This window comes from Rhynchophorus ferrugineus, unplaced genomic scaffold (assembly GCF_030347505.1).
Source record: "Rhynchophorus ferrugineus isolate W39M unplaced genomic scaffold, kcgeb_rfMv2 rfM11, whole genome shotgun sequence".
NCBI lineage: Eukaryota > Metazoa > Arthropoda > Insecta > Coleoptera > Curculionidae > Rhynchophorus > Rhynchophorus ferrugineus.
The window spans coordinates 15974414-15994761 of NW_027472590.1; the positions used below are offsets into that span (position 1 = coordinate 15974414).

General features: G+C 31.6%; 2 protein-coding genes across 3 annotated transcripts in view; one reads left to right on the forward strand and one right to left on the reverse strand.

The window, feature by feature from the left end:
* Positions 1-20348, reverse strand: part of LOC143204882 (uncharacterized) — a 259151-nt gene that overhangs the window by 223264 nt on the left and 15539 nt on the right. The gene's annotated exons all lie outside the window — the stretch shown is intronic.
* Positions 3379-7111, forward strand: LOC143204416 (uncharacterized). Its single transcript, XM_076416946.1, has 3 exons — positions 3379-3468; positions 3808-4845; positions 5343-7111. Exons 1-3 carry the CDS (start codon positions 3466-3468, stop codon positions 5448-5450), a joined length of 1149 nt encoding a protein of 382 aa, XP_076273061.1. The 5' UTR covers positions 3379-3465; the 3' UTR covers positions 5451-7111.

A 20348-nucleotide genomic window follows, 5' to 3' on the forward strand; every position in this document is an offset into this window, starting at 1 on the left:
ATTAGTATAATAATTAGTTATTGGTGAAAACTTAAACAAATTTCATGTATTAAACGTAAATTAATTATGCTTTAACTGGCTAATTTTTGGACTTTAACAAATATCATAAACACTAGATAAAAGGCATTTATTTATTGCTTAAATGGAGTATCTTATATGTAATCTTATATCTTATATCTTAAAAGTAAAAGATCCAGTTTAAAACCTTAAATTAATAGTTTCAGAGACAATTTGAAAACCTAATTAGTTAGTATTAGTATAATTATTAGTTCTTGATGTAAACTTAAACAAATTTCATGTATTAAACGTAAATTAATTATGCTTTAACTGGCTAATTTTTGGACTTTAACAAATATCATTAACACTAGATAAAAGGCATTTCTTTATTGCTTAAAAGGAGTATCTTATATTATGATAACTTTTATGTTAATGATACTATTGATCTAAAAAAAAATATTATTTAATATATGATAATTTTTGTATAATCCAATGACATAATATTATAATCAATAAGAGCAGACGTCCTATTACTATACATCATGTTATTATGAACAATTAATTATTGTTATATTGCATTTATAATGCACTATTTTTTTAAATTTGACATATACAGTTATATATTACATGTATATGTATATAAAATGTAATAATTTGATTAAGATAAAAGGTAATTGACATTATATTACATTTAATTGGATCATCATACAATACCAAAAATACATTTAAATAATTTTTTTGTATATTGTTATAAGTTTTAAAAATGCATGGTCGTATATCTATATAGAAATTGATAAATCAGTACACCATAATACTATATAAAAAAAATAGCAAACCATGGATGATATAATAACAATTAATCACAAACGATTAGAATTAATAAGTCTAAGAAATACTACTAAATCTTATTATTAAATGTTGAAAATAATATGATACACTTAACATATTAATGAAAATTAAACAACATATAGTTACCGATTAAAACATTAAAAATACTTGAACAAAATCCATTTTAGTTAAGACAATATATGAATAATTAATGAAGAGACTTGAGTATACATAGTAAATAACATGTTATTAATCAGCAAAATTTGTATGATAATTTTTAATCTTGATGAACTTGAAAAAAAAATTAAGAACATTATTGTTTTCCTAATTTTGTTAACTGCATGATTCATCAATTCGTTATAATAACATATTAATTCTATTACATAATAATTGTTTCAACGTATTCCACCATACGAATGATTACCTAAGATGATAGCAGTTATTTATAAAAGGAGCATCATACATGTATATATTATGAAAACGAAAAATAATAGTAATATTGTAGATTAAAAAGTAACAAATTGTCTGTACGTCTCTATAATCAATACACCATAAGATGAATTGAATGAACTGAATTAATATATAATAGTAACAAATATGCTCTGAGAAATCACAAATGATTAGAATTAATACATTATATGCAGATTATTATTTAGCTGTTTTTTAGTTAGCCCTAACTCTCAAAAGATGCGTGTATCAATTTGACAGCTGTTGCGTTATTAGACGTGTATATTAGTAAAATGTAGCATTTTCAGTGAAGCAACTTTTGTTATTGTGAAAAATGGATGAAAAGGAATTTCGCGTGTTGATAAAATATTTCTTTTTGGAAGGGAAAACATATAATTGAAGCAAAAAGTTGGCTTGATGCAGAGTTTCCAGGCACTGCCCCAGGAAAATCAACCATCAAGGATTGGTATGCTAAGTTTAGACGTGGTGAAATGAAAACCGAAGGCGGTGAACGCAGTGGACGCCCAAAAAAGGTTGTCACCGACGAAGACATTTAAAAAATCCACAAAATGGTTTTGAATTACCGTAAATTGAAATTGAATGAAATAGCAGACACTCTAAAGATACCAACTGAACGTGTATATCAGATCATTCACGAATACTTGGGTGTGAGAAAGCTCTGTGCAAAGTGGGTGCCGCGCGGGTTCACTTTTGACCAAAAACAAAGATGAGTTGATGATTTGGAGCAGTGTTTGAAGATGATCAAGCGTAATAACCCCGAGCTTTTGAGCCGATATATGACAATGGATGAAACATGGCTCCATCATTTCACTCCGAAGTCCAATCGACAGTCATCAGACTGGACTGCACAACGTGGGAAAACGCAACAGTCGGCTGGAAGGTTATGGCGTCTATATTTTGGAATGTGCTTGGAATAATTTTCATTGACTACCTTGAAAAAGGAAGGACCACCAACAGCGACAATTACATAGCTTTATTGGACCGTTTGAAGAACTAAATCGCCAAAAAGCGGCCGTATTTGAAGAAAAAGAAAGTGCTTCTTTACCAAGACAATGGGCTGTGTCACAAGTCAGTAAAAACGATGGCAAAAATCCATGAATTGGGCTTCTGGCAGATCTGGCCCCCATCGATTATTTGCTGTTCTCAGATCTCAAAAGAATGCTCACTGGGAAGAAATTTTCCTCCAATGAAGAGCTGGTCGTCGAAGCTGAGGCCTATTTTGAAGCAAAGGACGAATCGTACTACAAAAATGGTATCGAAAAGTTTGAGGGTCGCTATAATCAGTGTATCACCCTTGAAGGGAATTATGTTGAATAAAAAAACTAATTTTGCCAAAAAAATGTGTTATACTATGGTAGGGCGAGGACTTTTCAATTGACCTGTTATCATAGCTAACACAAAATATCAGTAGTTATTTAATAGGGCATTATAGTACTGGATACTATACACCAATAAAGTTGTATGTTTCCTTTTTATTTAATGTTACTTTTAGTATCATATTTTCATTGCTTCAACATTCAATTTATCCATATTGAGTACATAAAATCACAGTAGTTATTTACAAAAGAATTATCATGTACGGGTATATTATGTTAATACTAGTCCTAAAATTGTCCCATACAAAATTTGTCAACATATTTTTTCTTTTTTTCGCAAATTATTAGGACAAAAAAATAGACAATATTCCAAATATACTGTCGATTACCTGTTTTCACGTTTGTTATTTGAATTTTATGACTAGACACACCCATATAGGAACTAGCTGATTCTAGTTCGAACTATAAAACGTAGTCCAAGTCCCATTTAGCCCCATCCCCAAAAAATACAGAAGTTATGAATGAAGCAAATTCGGCGAAGGATGACTTCGTTGTTCAGAGAAATTCGCGCCCATATTTCCCGAATCAATACTTGGCCGACGACGCGGACCAATCCGCCGGTAGCTTGTTGAATACTCGACCAATCACGGACGGATGTCGCATATCGCCAGCCCGACTCCCACTCTGACGTATTTCATTGATAAGTGTGTGGGTGCTCGATGTAGGGGCGCATGCAGTTATAAATAGAAGTGCTCGCGTAGGGGATGACACATTCGCTTGAAAGACATCAGTCGTTGAACAGTGCAGTGCTGGTACAATTCTGAATTAATAAATTGTGTTGTGTTATATATTCAAGATGGTAAGTCACACTCACTAGAGATTTTATTTACTATTTCTCAGATATTTCTACAATGCGACCAAAATTCAAAATTAACCCATGCCTGAACTTCTCAATGAATTTGAAAACTGTAATTCCAAAATATTACTACTATATTCAAAAATATCACAACAAAACCATTCCCAATACCCCAATAAAATATATGATATATAATAGAGGAAGCATGATTTTAGCACGTTTCTCTAGACATCCACTTGTTGGAAGTAGTCTATCGATTACTCATATAATCATATTGCCTCAAAACCGAACATTATTATGAATAATTGGAAGTTATTTATTCTGTTTTTATTTTCATTGCAGATTGCTTTGAAGGCTCTGCTCTTTGTGGTTTTCGGTAGCAATCTGATAAGCTGCTACCCGAACACCATATATGGTACTAAGAGATACGGAAGGTCAACATATGGTTCGAGCTTTGACCCTTACGAGTCGTACGTCCGATCGCAAAGATACCCATACGGTTATTACCCCAGCTACGTCCAATACTATCCCGAGGAGTACTATTACAATCAAGACACGTATCCCATGTATTACGTCTCTCCCAGAACATCCAATGACATTTACCAGACAAATTTGCCCTATTATTACGCGGACATTCAACCGAGTAGAAGCAAATACGATTACTACAACTACATGGATCCCACTGTTAATGACCAGAACAGGCTTGTTCAGGATTATGAGCGGGAACAGAGGGAACGGTCCCAACCAATCGGTCACGAAATCCAATACGAGAACGACCTCAATTCCGATGCCGATGTTAGTATCGACGACACTAACGCTGCTTTCTTAAACAACTTAATATCAGACCAGCTATATCAGAGATCCTATCAGCCTTACAATAGTAAAAACACATATTACGAACAGGATCCTTACGATTACACCGCTGACGAAGCCGACGCCATCACTTTCCCATCCAAATGGGACGACATTCCTTACGACCCCCCAATCAACGTGGAAGATGAGGATGTCAAGGAACTCAAGGAGCTTCCCAAGAAACAGAAACAGAGGAAAGCAAGAAAACAACGCAAACAAAGACAGAACAAATATGTTAAAGAAGCAGATATCTCCAAAAGAAGCGATGATATCGTCGTGTACACCGATAGGAAACCGGTGGTGAAGGATGTGATTATCACCGAGGCTCCAACAACAACCACCGAGAGCCCACGGAGGAATTCGAGAGGACAGAAGGAGGAAGTACTAATGAGACCAGCTACACCTGTTAGGCATCCATTCTCTGAATCGATCTTGGACATGTTCAGCCAACAGGAGGAAAGAAAGCGATCGCCTTCAGTCTATGACACCATCAGACATATGTTAGAGATGGAGAAGAAATATGACGAAGTAAGTTAGTTATACTTTAGATTATAAATTTTATCGTATGTTATTCGGGATTATTATTTCATCAAAATTATAACAAGACCTTAAGATATCTACCGAAACGTAAAAACTTAAATATATTACACGGATGACAATCAAAAAAAATCAACATAATATCACGCACACACATACATAGGGTGTGGTAATAGTGACGTCAAACGGGATAGACAGAGATAAACGATGATGTAACCGGCTGGCGAGAATTTTGGCGAAGAGCCAATATTTGGCGTCGTCGGTCCCAGTTATAGCGCAGTGCAGTAGGCATGAATGAAAACGAGATAAGAAAGGTTCCCAGTGACTGCAGCCATAGAAAGAAAATCAATAGACCCATTTTCGTCAACGAACTCGCCTACGCTTGCCGATTACAAATCGTCGCCGATTACTTCGTTCGAAAAAATATATTTTTAGTTTATTTCCTCTAGATGAAAATTAATTAGTACCTATAAATATTTTTTTTGCAGATTCGACCAACTAGGAGCGAGGACATTGGAGAGGCAAAAAAGAAACGCATCATCTCCAGCGAGGACAGCTTGACCAAACAACTTTCTGTTCTGAAAAAAGCACAGTAAAGTTCTCGGTAAACCTCTAACTAGATTCCCCTTCGAAAATTACGATGTACAAATAGTCAGATAGAAACAAGTAGAATTTATGGTCGAAATCCATGATCTCGGAATCAGAAGTCAACAATAGTCCGATCACATCAAGTCCAAAACCATTATAGTTAATAACTTCTGTAAATATATCCCAAAGTTTTATAACATAAGCATTGTAATATACGCTTGATGAATCTGGGGTCATAATTTCGAACATAAAATAGCTGTAGATGGTTTAAAGACTGAAATAAGTATTATTAACTGGTAAAATAGTTACAAGAGAACTTTCGCTGTTCTTTACTGCTTTTACAAACTCCTTCCATTTTAGATAGATCAATTTGTAGCTAGTAAAATATATGTATAAAATTAACTACGATACAATATTCAACATATTCATCGCTACAAATCATGGCAACTTACTGTAAATTTGAACTAAAATGGTAATCTATCTAATATATACATTGAGCGAATATGTAAAGTTTTGTTGTTAAATAAGAGACACAGGGTATTTCTGAATGTTGGCGTCTTATTTATTTTTCGCTATTATTCCGTATGCTCTACTCGTCAATGTTATCTAGAATCAAACCTTTGCATTATGATGCTCTCGAAAATTACAGATTTTTACCTGTGATACAGAGAAATATGGACTGTGCTTGTTAGTTTTACATGAATTACCACAACTCCTTGTCGTGTTAAAACATAGATTCGAATTAAATTACTTGTTTCTCCGGCAACTATTTTCTTATGGTTCTGTTTAACTAGGAATATGTAGCATAATAGTAAAACATAAATGATATATCCGCGCAATTTTGCTGAAAATATTTGCTTTAATTTAACTGACAATAAGTTTAGTAAAATATAACCTGTATATACCTAAGATTTACTTCTATTTTGCCACGAAACATAGTTACGAAATTAAGCTACTAGTAAAGTCGATAAACAGAAACAAACGTTATATTTTAGAGCTATTTGGAAAGTACAGCACATGTGTATTTTTGTAGCTTAGTAACAATAGGATAACCGAGGTCTTAGCCTGCTTTGATTTTCCCTCAGGAAAGGAAAACAAATCGGGCGTTATCTATCTATATATCTACATATAACAGCTGGTGTTTTTTCATTTAATATAATATCGGTCGGTTGTTTACTATCCGGAGAGCAAGAATAGTTTTTTTATCCATCCTGAGCTTACACTAACATCTTTATTAACGACTGAATGACGTTCTTGCTTTCACATAGAAAACAAGCGATGCGATCTAATGTTAAGCCACGTCGTTGGGTCGACGTGACAACTGAAATTTCGTTTCGTCTCGGTGATTTCGATAATCACCACGCAATGTGATTTATGTAAATAAACGGTAAAGTTAATAGATGGCGTGATTGTCGGGATCATCGGATATATTCATCCGTTTTTGGCGCACATACTATTGTACATATCTCTTCATATTTTTTTACAATAAATGTAAATATTAAATATATTTTGATAATATATAAAAGAACACTAAATTGTAGCTGACGTACTATAAATATTACTAAGAACATTACTGTGGTTCAAATGATGATAAAGACTCACAATGAAATTGATGTTTAAACAATTATATCTTACTGACTGAGAATAAATGTCAATATTAACAGCATAATCAGTTTTTCATTTCAATCTCTGGCGCATACATCAACAACATTCATTAGTTTTTTATATTTTTAATTTGTACTTTGTGATTGGACATTGTTAATTTTATTTAATTTTGAACATATAATTTTTAAAGTTTATACTTTAAATAGATTATAAAACATCTTAGAGAAACCTCTGTTGATTAAAAAACCTCAGGAGATCGAGACAACACCGAGACGTATCCTATTTTTCCAAAATATGAGTAATAACCAACACTTGTTGATGATGTGTTAGAGTAAATATGTGAAGATTTTTCCCTAAAGAATGGTATAATAATAGAAAAGTTTATTTATTTTAAAATTAAATTAAAATCATTAGTTTTATTCAACTTTTAACATATAATTCTTAAAATTGTCAAAATAAAAGATATCATACATAATTATTTGAATTATCTTAATTAATAGATTCAAAAAACTGCAGGAGGTATTCTATATGTATCCAGTTTTTTTTATAATCAGAACAAAACCAACGCTTTTGGTAATGTACAAGAATTAATATGTGACGATATTTCCTCAAGGAATAGTTTTACTAACAAAAAAACAATATAAAAACGTTCTATAAAAAGTGAATAAATATGTCACTGGAGAAAAATATATATATAGGTTTAAAACTAAAAAGAATTTACCCTGAATCAGTTATAACGAATGTTTTTGTTTTAATTGAATGTTACAACTAATCGTTCTTAAGACTTAATAATAATTTATCACTAAGTCACTAAATGGATTTAAGAAAGCCTAAAATGAAAATTGAACAATTGCCACTTAAATTCAATATAAAAATGTTATTTAGAGTGAAATTATCGTTTTAAATCATAACTAAACGTAAAAACCAATTGAGGCCCTGGATATATATGCAATATGTTGGCATAAGCTTTATCTCACTGACATTTCGAATAATTCCATTAGCTCAAGCGCCGATTGTGGGTTATATGTGGGGCTATATTTGTCCTTCTATGTCAATTCAAAGGAAACACTTGGTCGGTATCAAATTAATTGATCTCGGTATAGTATTAGCGGTAGCCGTACTTTTGTCATCATGTAGCAGGTTCTTCTCATATCAATTTGATGTAAGATGTTTAGAAAGATTCGGTTAATTATTTGAAACATACATACCCTTCAATATTTCGTAATCCAATAATTTCACGTAGCATCCAAATTACTATGAAAGTAATTGTTCTTATTTATTAATGTTACTAACAAACCAAACCGTTGCCAACTAACTTACAATTTTTCTCTGCAGTGACATAAAACTAGGCACTAATCTAGGATAACACTTACTTAGTCTCCAACTAAATAAAAGTTATTAGCGGTTTTTATTTTCTTTACGGTTTAGAGCACTTTACTACATAACTCACAAAAAACTCACCCTTTAGATTTCTTCGGCTTCACCCATAGTGGCGTCCAAGAGTGGCAGTACTTCAGTGTTTACACGAAAGTATGGCTTTCCCCATTTATTATTGTATTGAATGAAATGAAATAGCAAACACTCTAAAGATATCAACTGAACGTGTACATCATATCATTAACGAATATTTGGGTATCACTAAAACAAAACAAGGACGAGTTGATGATTCGGAGCAGTGCTTGAAGATTATCAAGCGTAATAAACCCGAGTTTTTGCGTCGATATGTGACAATGGATGAAACGTGGCTCCATCATTTCACTCCGAAGTCCAATTGACAGCCATCCGAGTGAACTGCACACCATGAACCCGCCCCAAAGCGTGGGAAAACGCAACAGTCGGCTAGCAAGGTTATGGCATCTGTATTTTGGGATGAGCATGGAATAATTTTTATTGACTACCTTGAAAAAGGAAATCTATTCTCAGATCTCAAAAGAATGCTCGCTGGGAAGAAATTATCGTCGAATGAAGAGGTGATCGTTGAAACTGAGGTCTATTTTGAAGCAAAGGACAAATCGTACTACAAAAATGGTATCAAAAAATTGTAAAACTCTTTGAACCCTTGAAGGGAATTATGTTGCATAAAAAAAATTGCCAAAAAAATGTGTTTTACTATGGTAGGTCGGAGACTTTTCAATTGACCTGTTAGTTGTTCCTATAGTATATGTGTGCATCCACAGTACTTCTTACACTTAAATTTCACCGGTCCATGTAGGATATAGTATTTCCTTTACAACAGCAACTTATTATTTACGGATAATTTAGATTTTCTTCCAAATAACTATCGCGTTAATACTCATTTCACTGTCGCTGTATGAGGTAATAGCATTATTCATATTACTTGGTACATGAGCAGCTTAGTTGCAAATGAATTAAATATGCACTAATTTATTCTCCATGTCTGTGTACACTTATATATATTATTATACTAGTGATGCAGTTTTCTGATTGTTTCTTCATTACTCTCTGCAATAGCAAGTGTAGACATAATGTAATGAAAATTTATGAGTTTTGAGCAATAACTTTATATAAAAATTCTCTAACTTACTCAAAAAGGAGCTTGTTATCCTTTAAGTACTATTTACTACTATAACATTACCGATATGAAGATTATGGTGAAATACTACCAAACAGAATACTAAGTAACCATATTTTATACATCAACTAGCAGATTTAATAAGAGCAACATACGTCAGAATTTGTTAGAAAACTTTACGCATGTTTATTCAGCAGTTATTCAAATGTCATCAAAACTGTGAAATGTTTTACATCCACAGTATTTTTTACATACCCAATCGTTAACAAACCTGATGAATTAGTGAAGATACGCAATGGCAGAACCATCTACAAGATCGACAAACTCTACAACTTCGAGCTAATACATATTCGAGATTGCTATTGCATTGTAAAAGCGTAAACTAAGTACTTTATAGTTTTCAAAAACAATTATTTTAATATTTTATCCTCATCGACCCATAGTCAGCACTTGGAGGTAGTATCTACTACTAAACTAATATAGCAATGCTAATATCGCATGATCGGGCTCGTTACATCTTTGATGAAAAATATCTATTTGACGAATAAGAGGGTGACGAATTCGTTCACCTTTTAATTCTTCAAGTGTAAACTGATTTTAAGAGCTCAATCGGGCAAATAAATATGAATGTAACCTCGAAGAGAAACATGCAGAATTGGCCAATGCAAAACTCAGAATTAAAATTTAAAGTAAGTTGTTTCTTTGCAATGATAGACACTATTCTTTCTTTTTGAACAAATCTGAAATGTTCATTCTATAACAATTACCTACGTTAAATTTTAACTACGTTAGAATCAAATTATTGTCTTAAATATGGTATATTAATCAATATATTAAATGCTGTAGAAAATCAAAAGGTTGAGAACAAAACTTACTTCAATCTTTTGCCTCAACAAACTTGTGAGTATTTCGCACGACGATGCAGGAGATGCTTGGCGCTGACAGGTTTTAATAAAAGGATAAATCAATACCCGCCTACTATTTACGGAAGCACAATGTTTAGTTAATATTACAAATAATTATAGTGAATTAAAATTCACAGCAGTAAAATATTTTGAATATTATAGTTATTAAAAAATGCCAAGAATAAATTTGACAACTATTTTTTCTACAATTAATATTAGTACTACTAGACAACAACACTTGCGAGGATCATATTCTAATTAAGACCATCATAACCGTTATGTCTCTATGTTTTTAAGTCATCATTAAGTCATGTCACTTAAGCTCTCATAGTCAAAAATTTCCATAAAAGTTCCCATGTTTTGTTTCTGCGATTTTCCTAATTTTAAAACTAGTTTAAAACAGAAAATATATTTACCAAACTCTAAATAACACACACGGAATACTCTACTATTATTCAATTAGAAATTGTTACTTAATTTCGCTAAATTACAAATAGTACCCACAACCACTCAAACTTTCTAAATACATTTATTTTTGTTCCATAAACTTAAACTTTCGCATTATCAAATGTATGCTTTTAAATGCACAATACTGTTACAAATTCGCTAATTGTTAAATGAAATATTCCATTTTCCTTTGTTTATTGAAATATAATTAAAGAGTTCTATATATTTAATTCACCTATTTTTACTTTTCATTTTTTTTACATAACAGTAGATACAGAAAAAATGTAATGGGCTCCAAGCAGGTACTCGGGAAATTAGTATATAAATCGTTCAAAATGACTTCATGGTTCATGTTTAGTTCCACAGCCATATCGAGGAATATGACTTCTTTGGCTTAGCCAGTGCTAGGTTAATCCTTAACATCCAAATATTCCAGAAAGAAAACAAAACTATAACACTTCTTATTTAAAAAACAAGTTACTAGTTCTTAAAGTTCAGACTTCAGAAGCAGACAAAATTCAGATATTCCGTTTCAGAATTTTAGAAAAACTTATATCTCAATACTATAGAAAATGTAAACTTAGGAGGAGTGGTCTTAAATTGATAACCATATTTGTATATGCTTTAAAACACTAGAAAGCCAGAGGTATAAATCGCGGCGCAATTTATTTTCTTTTATCCTATGCTTTGCTCCGAACTGATGACATTAATTTTTTATTCCTTCCAATAGAATCCTATTAAGGGTCATTAATATAATTCCAAAAAGCAACATTCCATGACTCAGGTTCACATAATGTGAACCACCTATGTCAAAAAAAAACAACTAAAAGAAAATAAAATTTATTCTGAATATTTTTAGATGTTGCTCAAGCGTTCGATAAAGTATGGCAAGTAGTCCTGTATAGAAATACAGCCAAATATTTTGGCGTGACCCTTGATGTTAAACTCAGATGTAAGCCACATGTCAAGAAAAATATGAAGAGCTCAACTACTCATTCACTCCCTGTTTAATTTCCCTTTAACTCTAACGAGCAAATCTGGCTTTTCAATCTCTTTAAACTGCGAGCGATACTCATCGCTGAAATATACACCTTACACTTAGACCTAAAGTATGTGTCTACCAAATCAAACAAAAAGTGGCTCATCTTTTCAGTTCTCCTACAGTTTCCTGTGACTACAATAGTTCGCTGGATTGTTTCCTCGAACAACGGGTATCCCCTAGTCTCCAAATGCACAATTTTCCTACGATCGCTTTGCTGACTGATTATTTGCTGGATCCCCTTAGGATATTTAGGAATGAACAAGCAGGTGCCTTCTATCTTATTATCAGAACGTTTATCAGAGATAGACGCTGGATCTTAGAGGATGAATCAAACAAATTATTTGGGACACTAAACAACATAATAGTATAGTCGCAAAATGACGATAAGATCATTCAGAGCGACAAAAAAAATATTTATTAATATCTCGGAAACTAAACGGAACTCGAAATTATAATTATCATGGAAACAATAGGTGAGTAATTTGAAAATAAATCGTAATTGTCTTCCATATTGGTATAATAGAAAAATATGTTTTTCATTACAAAGAAGCCAATTAGTTATGGCATTTTGTTTAAATTTGATGATCAGTACATTGGTTTATCAGTAGATTGGCATACACATTTAACATATTTAGTTGCGTCATATATATGTTTACTCTCTTTGGTGGTCTCGACGCCCACAATGTATGTGTGGCATTAGTTTCTTCTAATTATGAAGTGATTTCCTAACATCTGAAATAGTTCGTAGTGATCTTCCTTTCTTAAACTTAGATACTTTTTGGCTTTTGGCAGCAATGCTATTGTTAACTTAGAGTTTTTTTTTAACCTTTCTTTCAACTGTTTTCAATTCTAATTCTTTTAGTTCTCTTCGTAGTTATTTAATTTTTCTTAAGATTGATTATAACATATTGTTTTTAGCATTAAATGTAATTTCCTCTATCGTATTTAGTGGATGTTTATCTTTTACTCTGTATTGTGATCTATTATCCGTTGCTCTGTTAATTTGTTCTGGATTTTTAGGTACAATAGGGCTTTAGGTTTGGAAAAATTTCTCTTGGGTTTTTTCAATAGTTTGGTTTTTTTGTACTTTAGCAGTTCTTGAACATTTTATGACCTTTTCCACAATTTATACACTTAGCTTTACAAGGTGTGGTGTTCTATGGCCTTTGGTTGGATGTAATTCTGGACACTTAACTAAGATTCTTTCTTACACAAAAATGCCTGGCATTTTTTACATTGCAACAAATGTACTTTCAGTTTTCAAAATATACTTTTATACCTTCAATTAGTTGGATTGAAAATGGTTTATACACATTTTGTGTATTTCTAAATATCAAGTGATTTAGTGGTTTTAGGCAGTATCTCAAACATCATTATCAAGAGATCATTACCGATCGATCAAAAGGTCATTCTGTCAGATTCGACTGAGAATCAAATTACGCTTTTTATTATATTTAATTTTAATTTTTAATTTTAATATTTTTATGTATGACTGTAAACCATTTAGTAAGAAAAACAGAAAATACTTTTCCCCCATATTGAGATAAATTATTAGATTTTAATAATTTATTAAATTATTGAGATTTTACATATTTTAGGCTAGGAAACTAATTAGGAAATAGGGTAACATATTAATTATCTTTATAAAATCACAAACAACTATGTTATAAATCAACGAATTTAATTAGGTCCAGCAAATATACCAGAGATTAAATAAATAATAACGGGAATACCGTATTGCAGAGGAAAAAAAATAGCCAAGACCCGGTAATATCAGCGTATTAAAGCGGCGTAACCTTGCTCGATAGCTCTCCCTGGGATCCGCCTGAACTTTGACATTTAACTCCGTCCCTAATGGACTGCAAATTCTTCTGAAGTAATAATTGTATAGAGTGCGTGACTGAAAACAATACTGCGTATTACGAAAACGATTAAAATTTACCTTCCATTTTCTTTTAAAAACGAAAAAATATGTTCTCTTATATAGAATCGTTTTACTAAATGATTATCTTGTCCTCCGTACTTAACTGAAAATTTGGTTATACCTTATATATATATATATATATATATATATATATATATATATATATATATATATATATATATATATATAGGCCAAAAGTCCCACTACCATTTGCGCTAAGTATCAATAAGGTAACGATTATGAGCTAAACGTCACTCACCAGGCACACGTCTCACCCTATATATGCTGCAGGAATTAAAAACCCAAAAGATATACAAATTAACAAGGAAAGAGAGTGACATTAATAAAAATTAAATTTAAATAATTTAATTTTATTAAATAAAAATTGAAGAATTACAGAGGGTACTGAGTACTGAAGAAGATGAAGATAATTGTTTAAAATTGCATTGGTAAATAACAATAATTGGTGCAGTACATACAAAGGGACTATAATAATTATTCAGGAATTATTCTATTGTACACAGCCATAATTCAAAATCATCTATAATTGGCAGTAGATAAGACGCTAATAAAGGCTAGAACAACTAAAAGGTACAAGCGATAGAAAAAATAATAATATGAATACCATGCAATATAGTATTGAATTACCGAAAAAATATCGTTATTTTTCGATATTTTTTCAAATAAGTATCGATACCTAGGTTTTTCAATTTCGGCATTTGTTTTGGGACAACTTGTTGGATCACGCCAATTTTACATCAGTTGCGGTAAAAAATGTTTAAATGTGGAAACAAAGATGTGCCATTCCATAGTTTTTAAAGCTGCACTAAGCCAGAAATTCCTTTTTTATATCACTAATAAAAAACAAAAGGGAATCCCTTGTAAGATCATCTATGAGCAGAAAAGGATTTGTTCATTGCATTTCGAACTAGAGTACTAGTAAATTTTACATTAGTTACGGTAAAAAATGTTTAAATGTGGAAACAAAACAAAGATGTGCCATTCCATAGTTTTTAAAGCTGCACTAAGCCAGAAATTCCTTTCTTAAATCACTAATAAAAAACAAGAGAGAATCCCTTGTAACATCATCTATGAGCAGAAAAGTATTGGTTCATTGCATTTCGGACTAGAGTGCCATAGAACCAGACATGGAAAAGCATTGCTTAATAAAAGTGCAATTCAAAACTGAAATTTAAGTAGTAAGTCACGTCCAGGTCCTTTACCTATTGGAAAGAAAAACATTTTCCATATAAGAATCACCATAAGCTCTTTCCATATTAAAAACTTCATTTAGAGGAAAGTACAAATATAATTTATATATTAATTTATTTAATTAAAATAAAAGGAAGTCAATCAACCAGGAGTAGCCATTAGAATGGTAAGACAAAATATATAAACAATCATTTTAGGCTCTGCCCGACGCACTGCTAGCCCCAACACTTAAATGATAGATTATTCGTCGTTTGTCTTATACGTAAATCAAGTACGGACGCGTAATTGTTAAAATCAAAATCTGACAACGTCGTAGCGCAAAATGCCGGTAGACAGTTTTGAATCGAAAGGCAAATCCCTAAATTTTACATTTGAGCCGATAATAAAATAGAAAGTGAGTGTCTAAAACATTAATAAACGAAGTCATATGATTTTAATCTGTGTTTTTTAAGGTTTTGTGTTATTTTCGATTATTTTAAGTTTGAATAAAAAACGATTAAGTATAGTATGATCACGTAAAATTGTATTTTACATTTTTAGTAGAGAAAATAAACTTATGTATCCGTTTTGTCAGAAGCTATATACAACAATGAGAGAAAATTCCGACATATTCGAAAATTTCATCCCAACATAGATTAATTAAATTCCAAAATAAACTAGGCGTACGCCAAGCAGTGTTAGAAGTGGTGCAGCGATGACAAAATCTGAACATTTAATGATTGGAGGAATGTTATATGGTCCTATAAATCATCATTTACATTGTTTCCCACAAACGAATGGGTATAAGGTTCCACTATGATTTTAGCAACAATATCATAATATTTAGCAGGTCTTCGCATTCACATCATTGGTCGGATTACTGAAAATAAATATCACGAAATCCTGAATAATGTAGTACATACTATGTATATAGTTAAAGGTAAGTAAGTTCAGAATTAGTTTGAGAAACATTAGAATATCACCAAACGTATTCCCTGACCAGAACAATCGATGGACCTCAACATAATGAAATCATTATGGGAGCTTCAGGGTAATGGGTGAATAGTAGATTTCAATTTCCAACATCACTGAAGCAATTGGTGGATATTTTCGTACAAGAATAGAGCAACATTCCAGTCGAGACTATTCAGCCACTTTACGAAACTATTGCGTGAAAAATTACAGCTTTTTTAAGGGCAAATAATAACTCAATAGGTTATTAATTAATAATTACTGCGTATATATCAGGTGTTCGAATAATTTTGTCCATCCTCTATAAACTATTTAACTCCGCTAGAGAAAAGACAATATAATGTTTATTTTTTATTTGAGAAATCCAAATATTCACATCGAAAGTCTGCGCGTTGAATATTTGAACCAATAAAAAGGTTTAGGTATAAAGTTCATACATTAAGAATACACCATACATAATAAATGGTCCAAAAGTAAAGAACGAGAGTGGCAAATCGTTTATAAATAGTGAAGAGGTCGGTCGTCAGCACTGAGGTTATTTACCTGACGTTGGCTGCTCATTACCTTTGTTTTTCGACAGCCTTTTGGAATGACAAGAATGCCAAGAAAAGAAACCGTCTGGCAAAGGCAACTGTTTTTTAAATATGTTTTCATTGTTATTGTTGGCACCCCTCCTCTTTTGTTTTCCGTTAAATTAATTAAAGTTGCGTTATTTCCGAATATTAATTTGAACATTTTATATTTTCTTTCGATTTCGTAAACAAATCTTCAATAACCGAACGAAAGAGATTTTGTTATTTTTTAAAAAGATGTAATAAGGAACAATATGGTTCAATAGATGTTAATTATAAGGACGAAAGGTAAACAAGGCCTTTATTGTTTTTGACAAATCTCAGAAAAAATTGTGTATGACGTTTTACATGTAGAAACTGAAAATTTATATATTAATATTTAGTTAGAAAAATTGTATTTTTACTAAAATTTTTGAAAATATTATGATTTTTTTTTTAATACTTTTGAGTGGCTCTATAATCTGCCCCGAGGGAATTAAGCATTTTTAATGATAATTATTATACACATGGCATATAGAATATAACTTCAGCAACTGATCTGTGTAAAATATATTATTCGACGTCTTACTCTAAAGTCAATATTAGTCCATTAATCAGATTGCATAGTACTAAATGTTTTAGTTTTCACTGTGGCAGACTCACCAACAGACACTTTTTCGAAATGCTTCATATTAACGCTTGGAGTTATACACGTCACTAACTATAAAGAAATATCTTGCAGTATAACATCATAGAGACGTAGCGCGGTGGATAACATGAAACATTTTATTTTGAACCCACTGAATGATGGCTATAATAGATTTTCTAGAAATAGTCCATAGTTGAACTAATTTTTTTAATATTTTAAAGTCTCCTTTTTACCAACGAGAGTTTAACGACGGTCCTCGGCATTAAGCCTACCGATTGGCGAAAGACCAAATTCCAGAAGACATCCGATCTTACACAGCCTGGTTACTGGCATGACTGGGATCATTTTCCTTGCGCTCTTGCCTAGGACAATCACAAATATTAAACAATAACAACCATAAATTTACGACCGTGCCCCAGCAGGATTCGAACACGCAACTATCGCAACAGTAGGAGGACTGTCCTGTCGCCTTTACTACTGGGCCAACCAAGCCGACATGAGAATTATTATAATTTATATATAATGTTTTTGGTCGCACAGAATGGTTTATATAGGTACAGGTTTTATTTATACATTTTTAATAATTTAATAATTTTATGTTATAATTAGACATTCTGATGTGCATCGTGTGTAATTACACATAGGTAAAAAAGTTTTAAAGAATGTAAAATTTTGTAAGGCCGAAAACAGTCAGTATATCGGTATATTAGTCAGTATATTAGTATATCGGATTTATGCACAACAATAAGATCATTGTAATGTATGTATTTATTATTTTAAGGACCTTTAATTATGTATGTAATTAACGTAATATCAGGGTAAATAACATTGTTGATAGCATTAGTTATTTTAGGCTCTCTCTCTCTCTCTCTCTCTCTCTCTATATATATATATATATATATATATATATATATATATATATATATATATCGAACAATACTTACTATCGACTTACTATGGTTAGTGTGTCTGGAATACTTACTTAAATTCAATAAAAGTACTAGTATACTTTTTAAAATCATTATTATAATCGATTGTTGACAAATGACAGGTTATAGTTTATTCAAAGTTTATTTAGTAATGCGTCGTGGATATTTGTGACGTCGAAATATTACAATGTTGCCGAATTTACTCTGAGTTTTAGTTTAGTTTGGATTTGACATCCAAAAAATTCTAATCTAAATAAAATAATTGAACAAAAATATTATGAAATATAGTTTATTTTAACATTATATTAAATCTAAAAACTACAGTTAACTATACAGCCACAATAATTTATGGGTAAGAGTTAAAATCTCTTATTACTATTGCTTTCAAGAATTTTTCATACATCTGACACCCGGTCACCGTCGGATTGTCAGATGTACGCTAAATTATTCAAAATATTAGTTATACATACTACAGGTTATAACCCACAAACATTATTTTAGCCCTTTGATTATTTTGATAATTTAAGTTGCTGCATAATATATAACAAATAGACATTCAAGGTCACAAATTTATTGCGGCTTTAATAGGTTATTTCGAAAAGGAACGAGATAATGGAGGCCCCCTTTTGCTGGTAAATTCCGTTAGAGAGGTAATTATTGATGATATTAAATAATATAAGTCCCTACAGTTTTATTGAAAATGTTTTCTAGCGGGTTGCTGTAGGGGTAAATATTACTGTGAGCACTGTGAATAACATCGCTTACAAAATGAAGAATAAAACGCTGGATTCACCCAAGAAAACCCGTCTACATACAAAGTGGGTGACGAATCTTGACCATCTTGATATTGGCTCTATTCGAGACCAAATATACGAAATATTTAAGAACAGTAAATACACAAACTATTTTATCGATATAAACATAATTTAATAAAATTATTTTAGAGAAAATTGTCTGTCTGAAAGGTATACATAAAAAAATTAGGGACATGCAGCTTTTTGAGGGATGTAAGACATCCTTTTTTACACTCTTACAGGGCATAGGGTTTAAATGGTGTAAAGATAACCCTCAGAGAGGTTTAATATAACTTCCAGATATTACCTTAAAAAGAATTAAATTTTTAAAGGAACAAAATAAGACCAAGGAAGATCAACTATTTGAATTTGTGTATCTTGATAAAACTTTGATATTTTAAAATGGTTCATTGTGGCACTCTTGGCAAGACGGTAACAAATAAAGTGTAAAAACAACAAAAATTGATAAAAAACGGTAAAAGTTACAATAGCATTCGATTAAGTTTTGTTGATCATTATATTTATCAATAATTAATTGCAGATATATTGCTGGTCGAGAAGGATATTCCATCAAAAACTGTTTGGATATGTGAAAGGAAGCACTGTCAACCATAACACCTTGGGTTTGGATGAACTCGATCAGACATACAGAGAAAGTAATTGATAAATGGTGGAATTGTGAAAATACTTCAGGCAGATTAGAAATTAACAGTTTAGTGATTGAATTGGACAATGAGTGGAAAAGTGAAAGTGACTGAAGGAAACTTTCAGGATATGTTATAATGCTGTACAATGCTAGAAATTCCTGAGACACAGCGGTTAGAGTAGAAACAACTAAAGGTATGCACACTTAATTAATTGAATATAACTGTAGAAAATGGTATTGTAGAGCGTGAAAGATTTGTGTGCACAGATATGATTGTAATTGTTCAAAATTAAACATTAGGATTGGGTTACAACGTATGAGAAGAGAATGAATACTAACTGTTTTGTAGATATGATAAATGCATTAGACAGAATTCATTGATTAATTTTGTGAAGAATGGTGTACACAGGTAGTAGAAGAAGATATAAAATATACAGTGATACCAAGATGACTTGACAAGTAAACACACATTGAAGGAAACAAAAACTAAACGAAAAAAGTAAATATGCACTCGAATGAAAGTAAAATACGTTTGTCAGATATGCAGTTGTTAATTAGGTAGATTAGGCCTCCAGGGGGATACCACTACATAAAAAAGCGCGCCTAGAAACTCTACCTCATGGATAGTGTGGAAAAGAGTTAATTGTAAGTAAAACAAATCTAACCTACAGACTATTATAGCTGTATCTTAATTGTAATTTTAAGTCCTTCGATAATA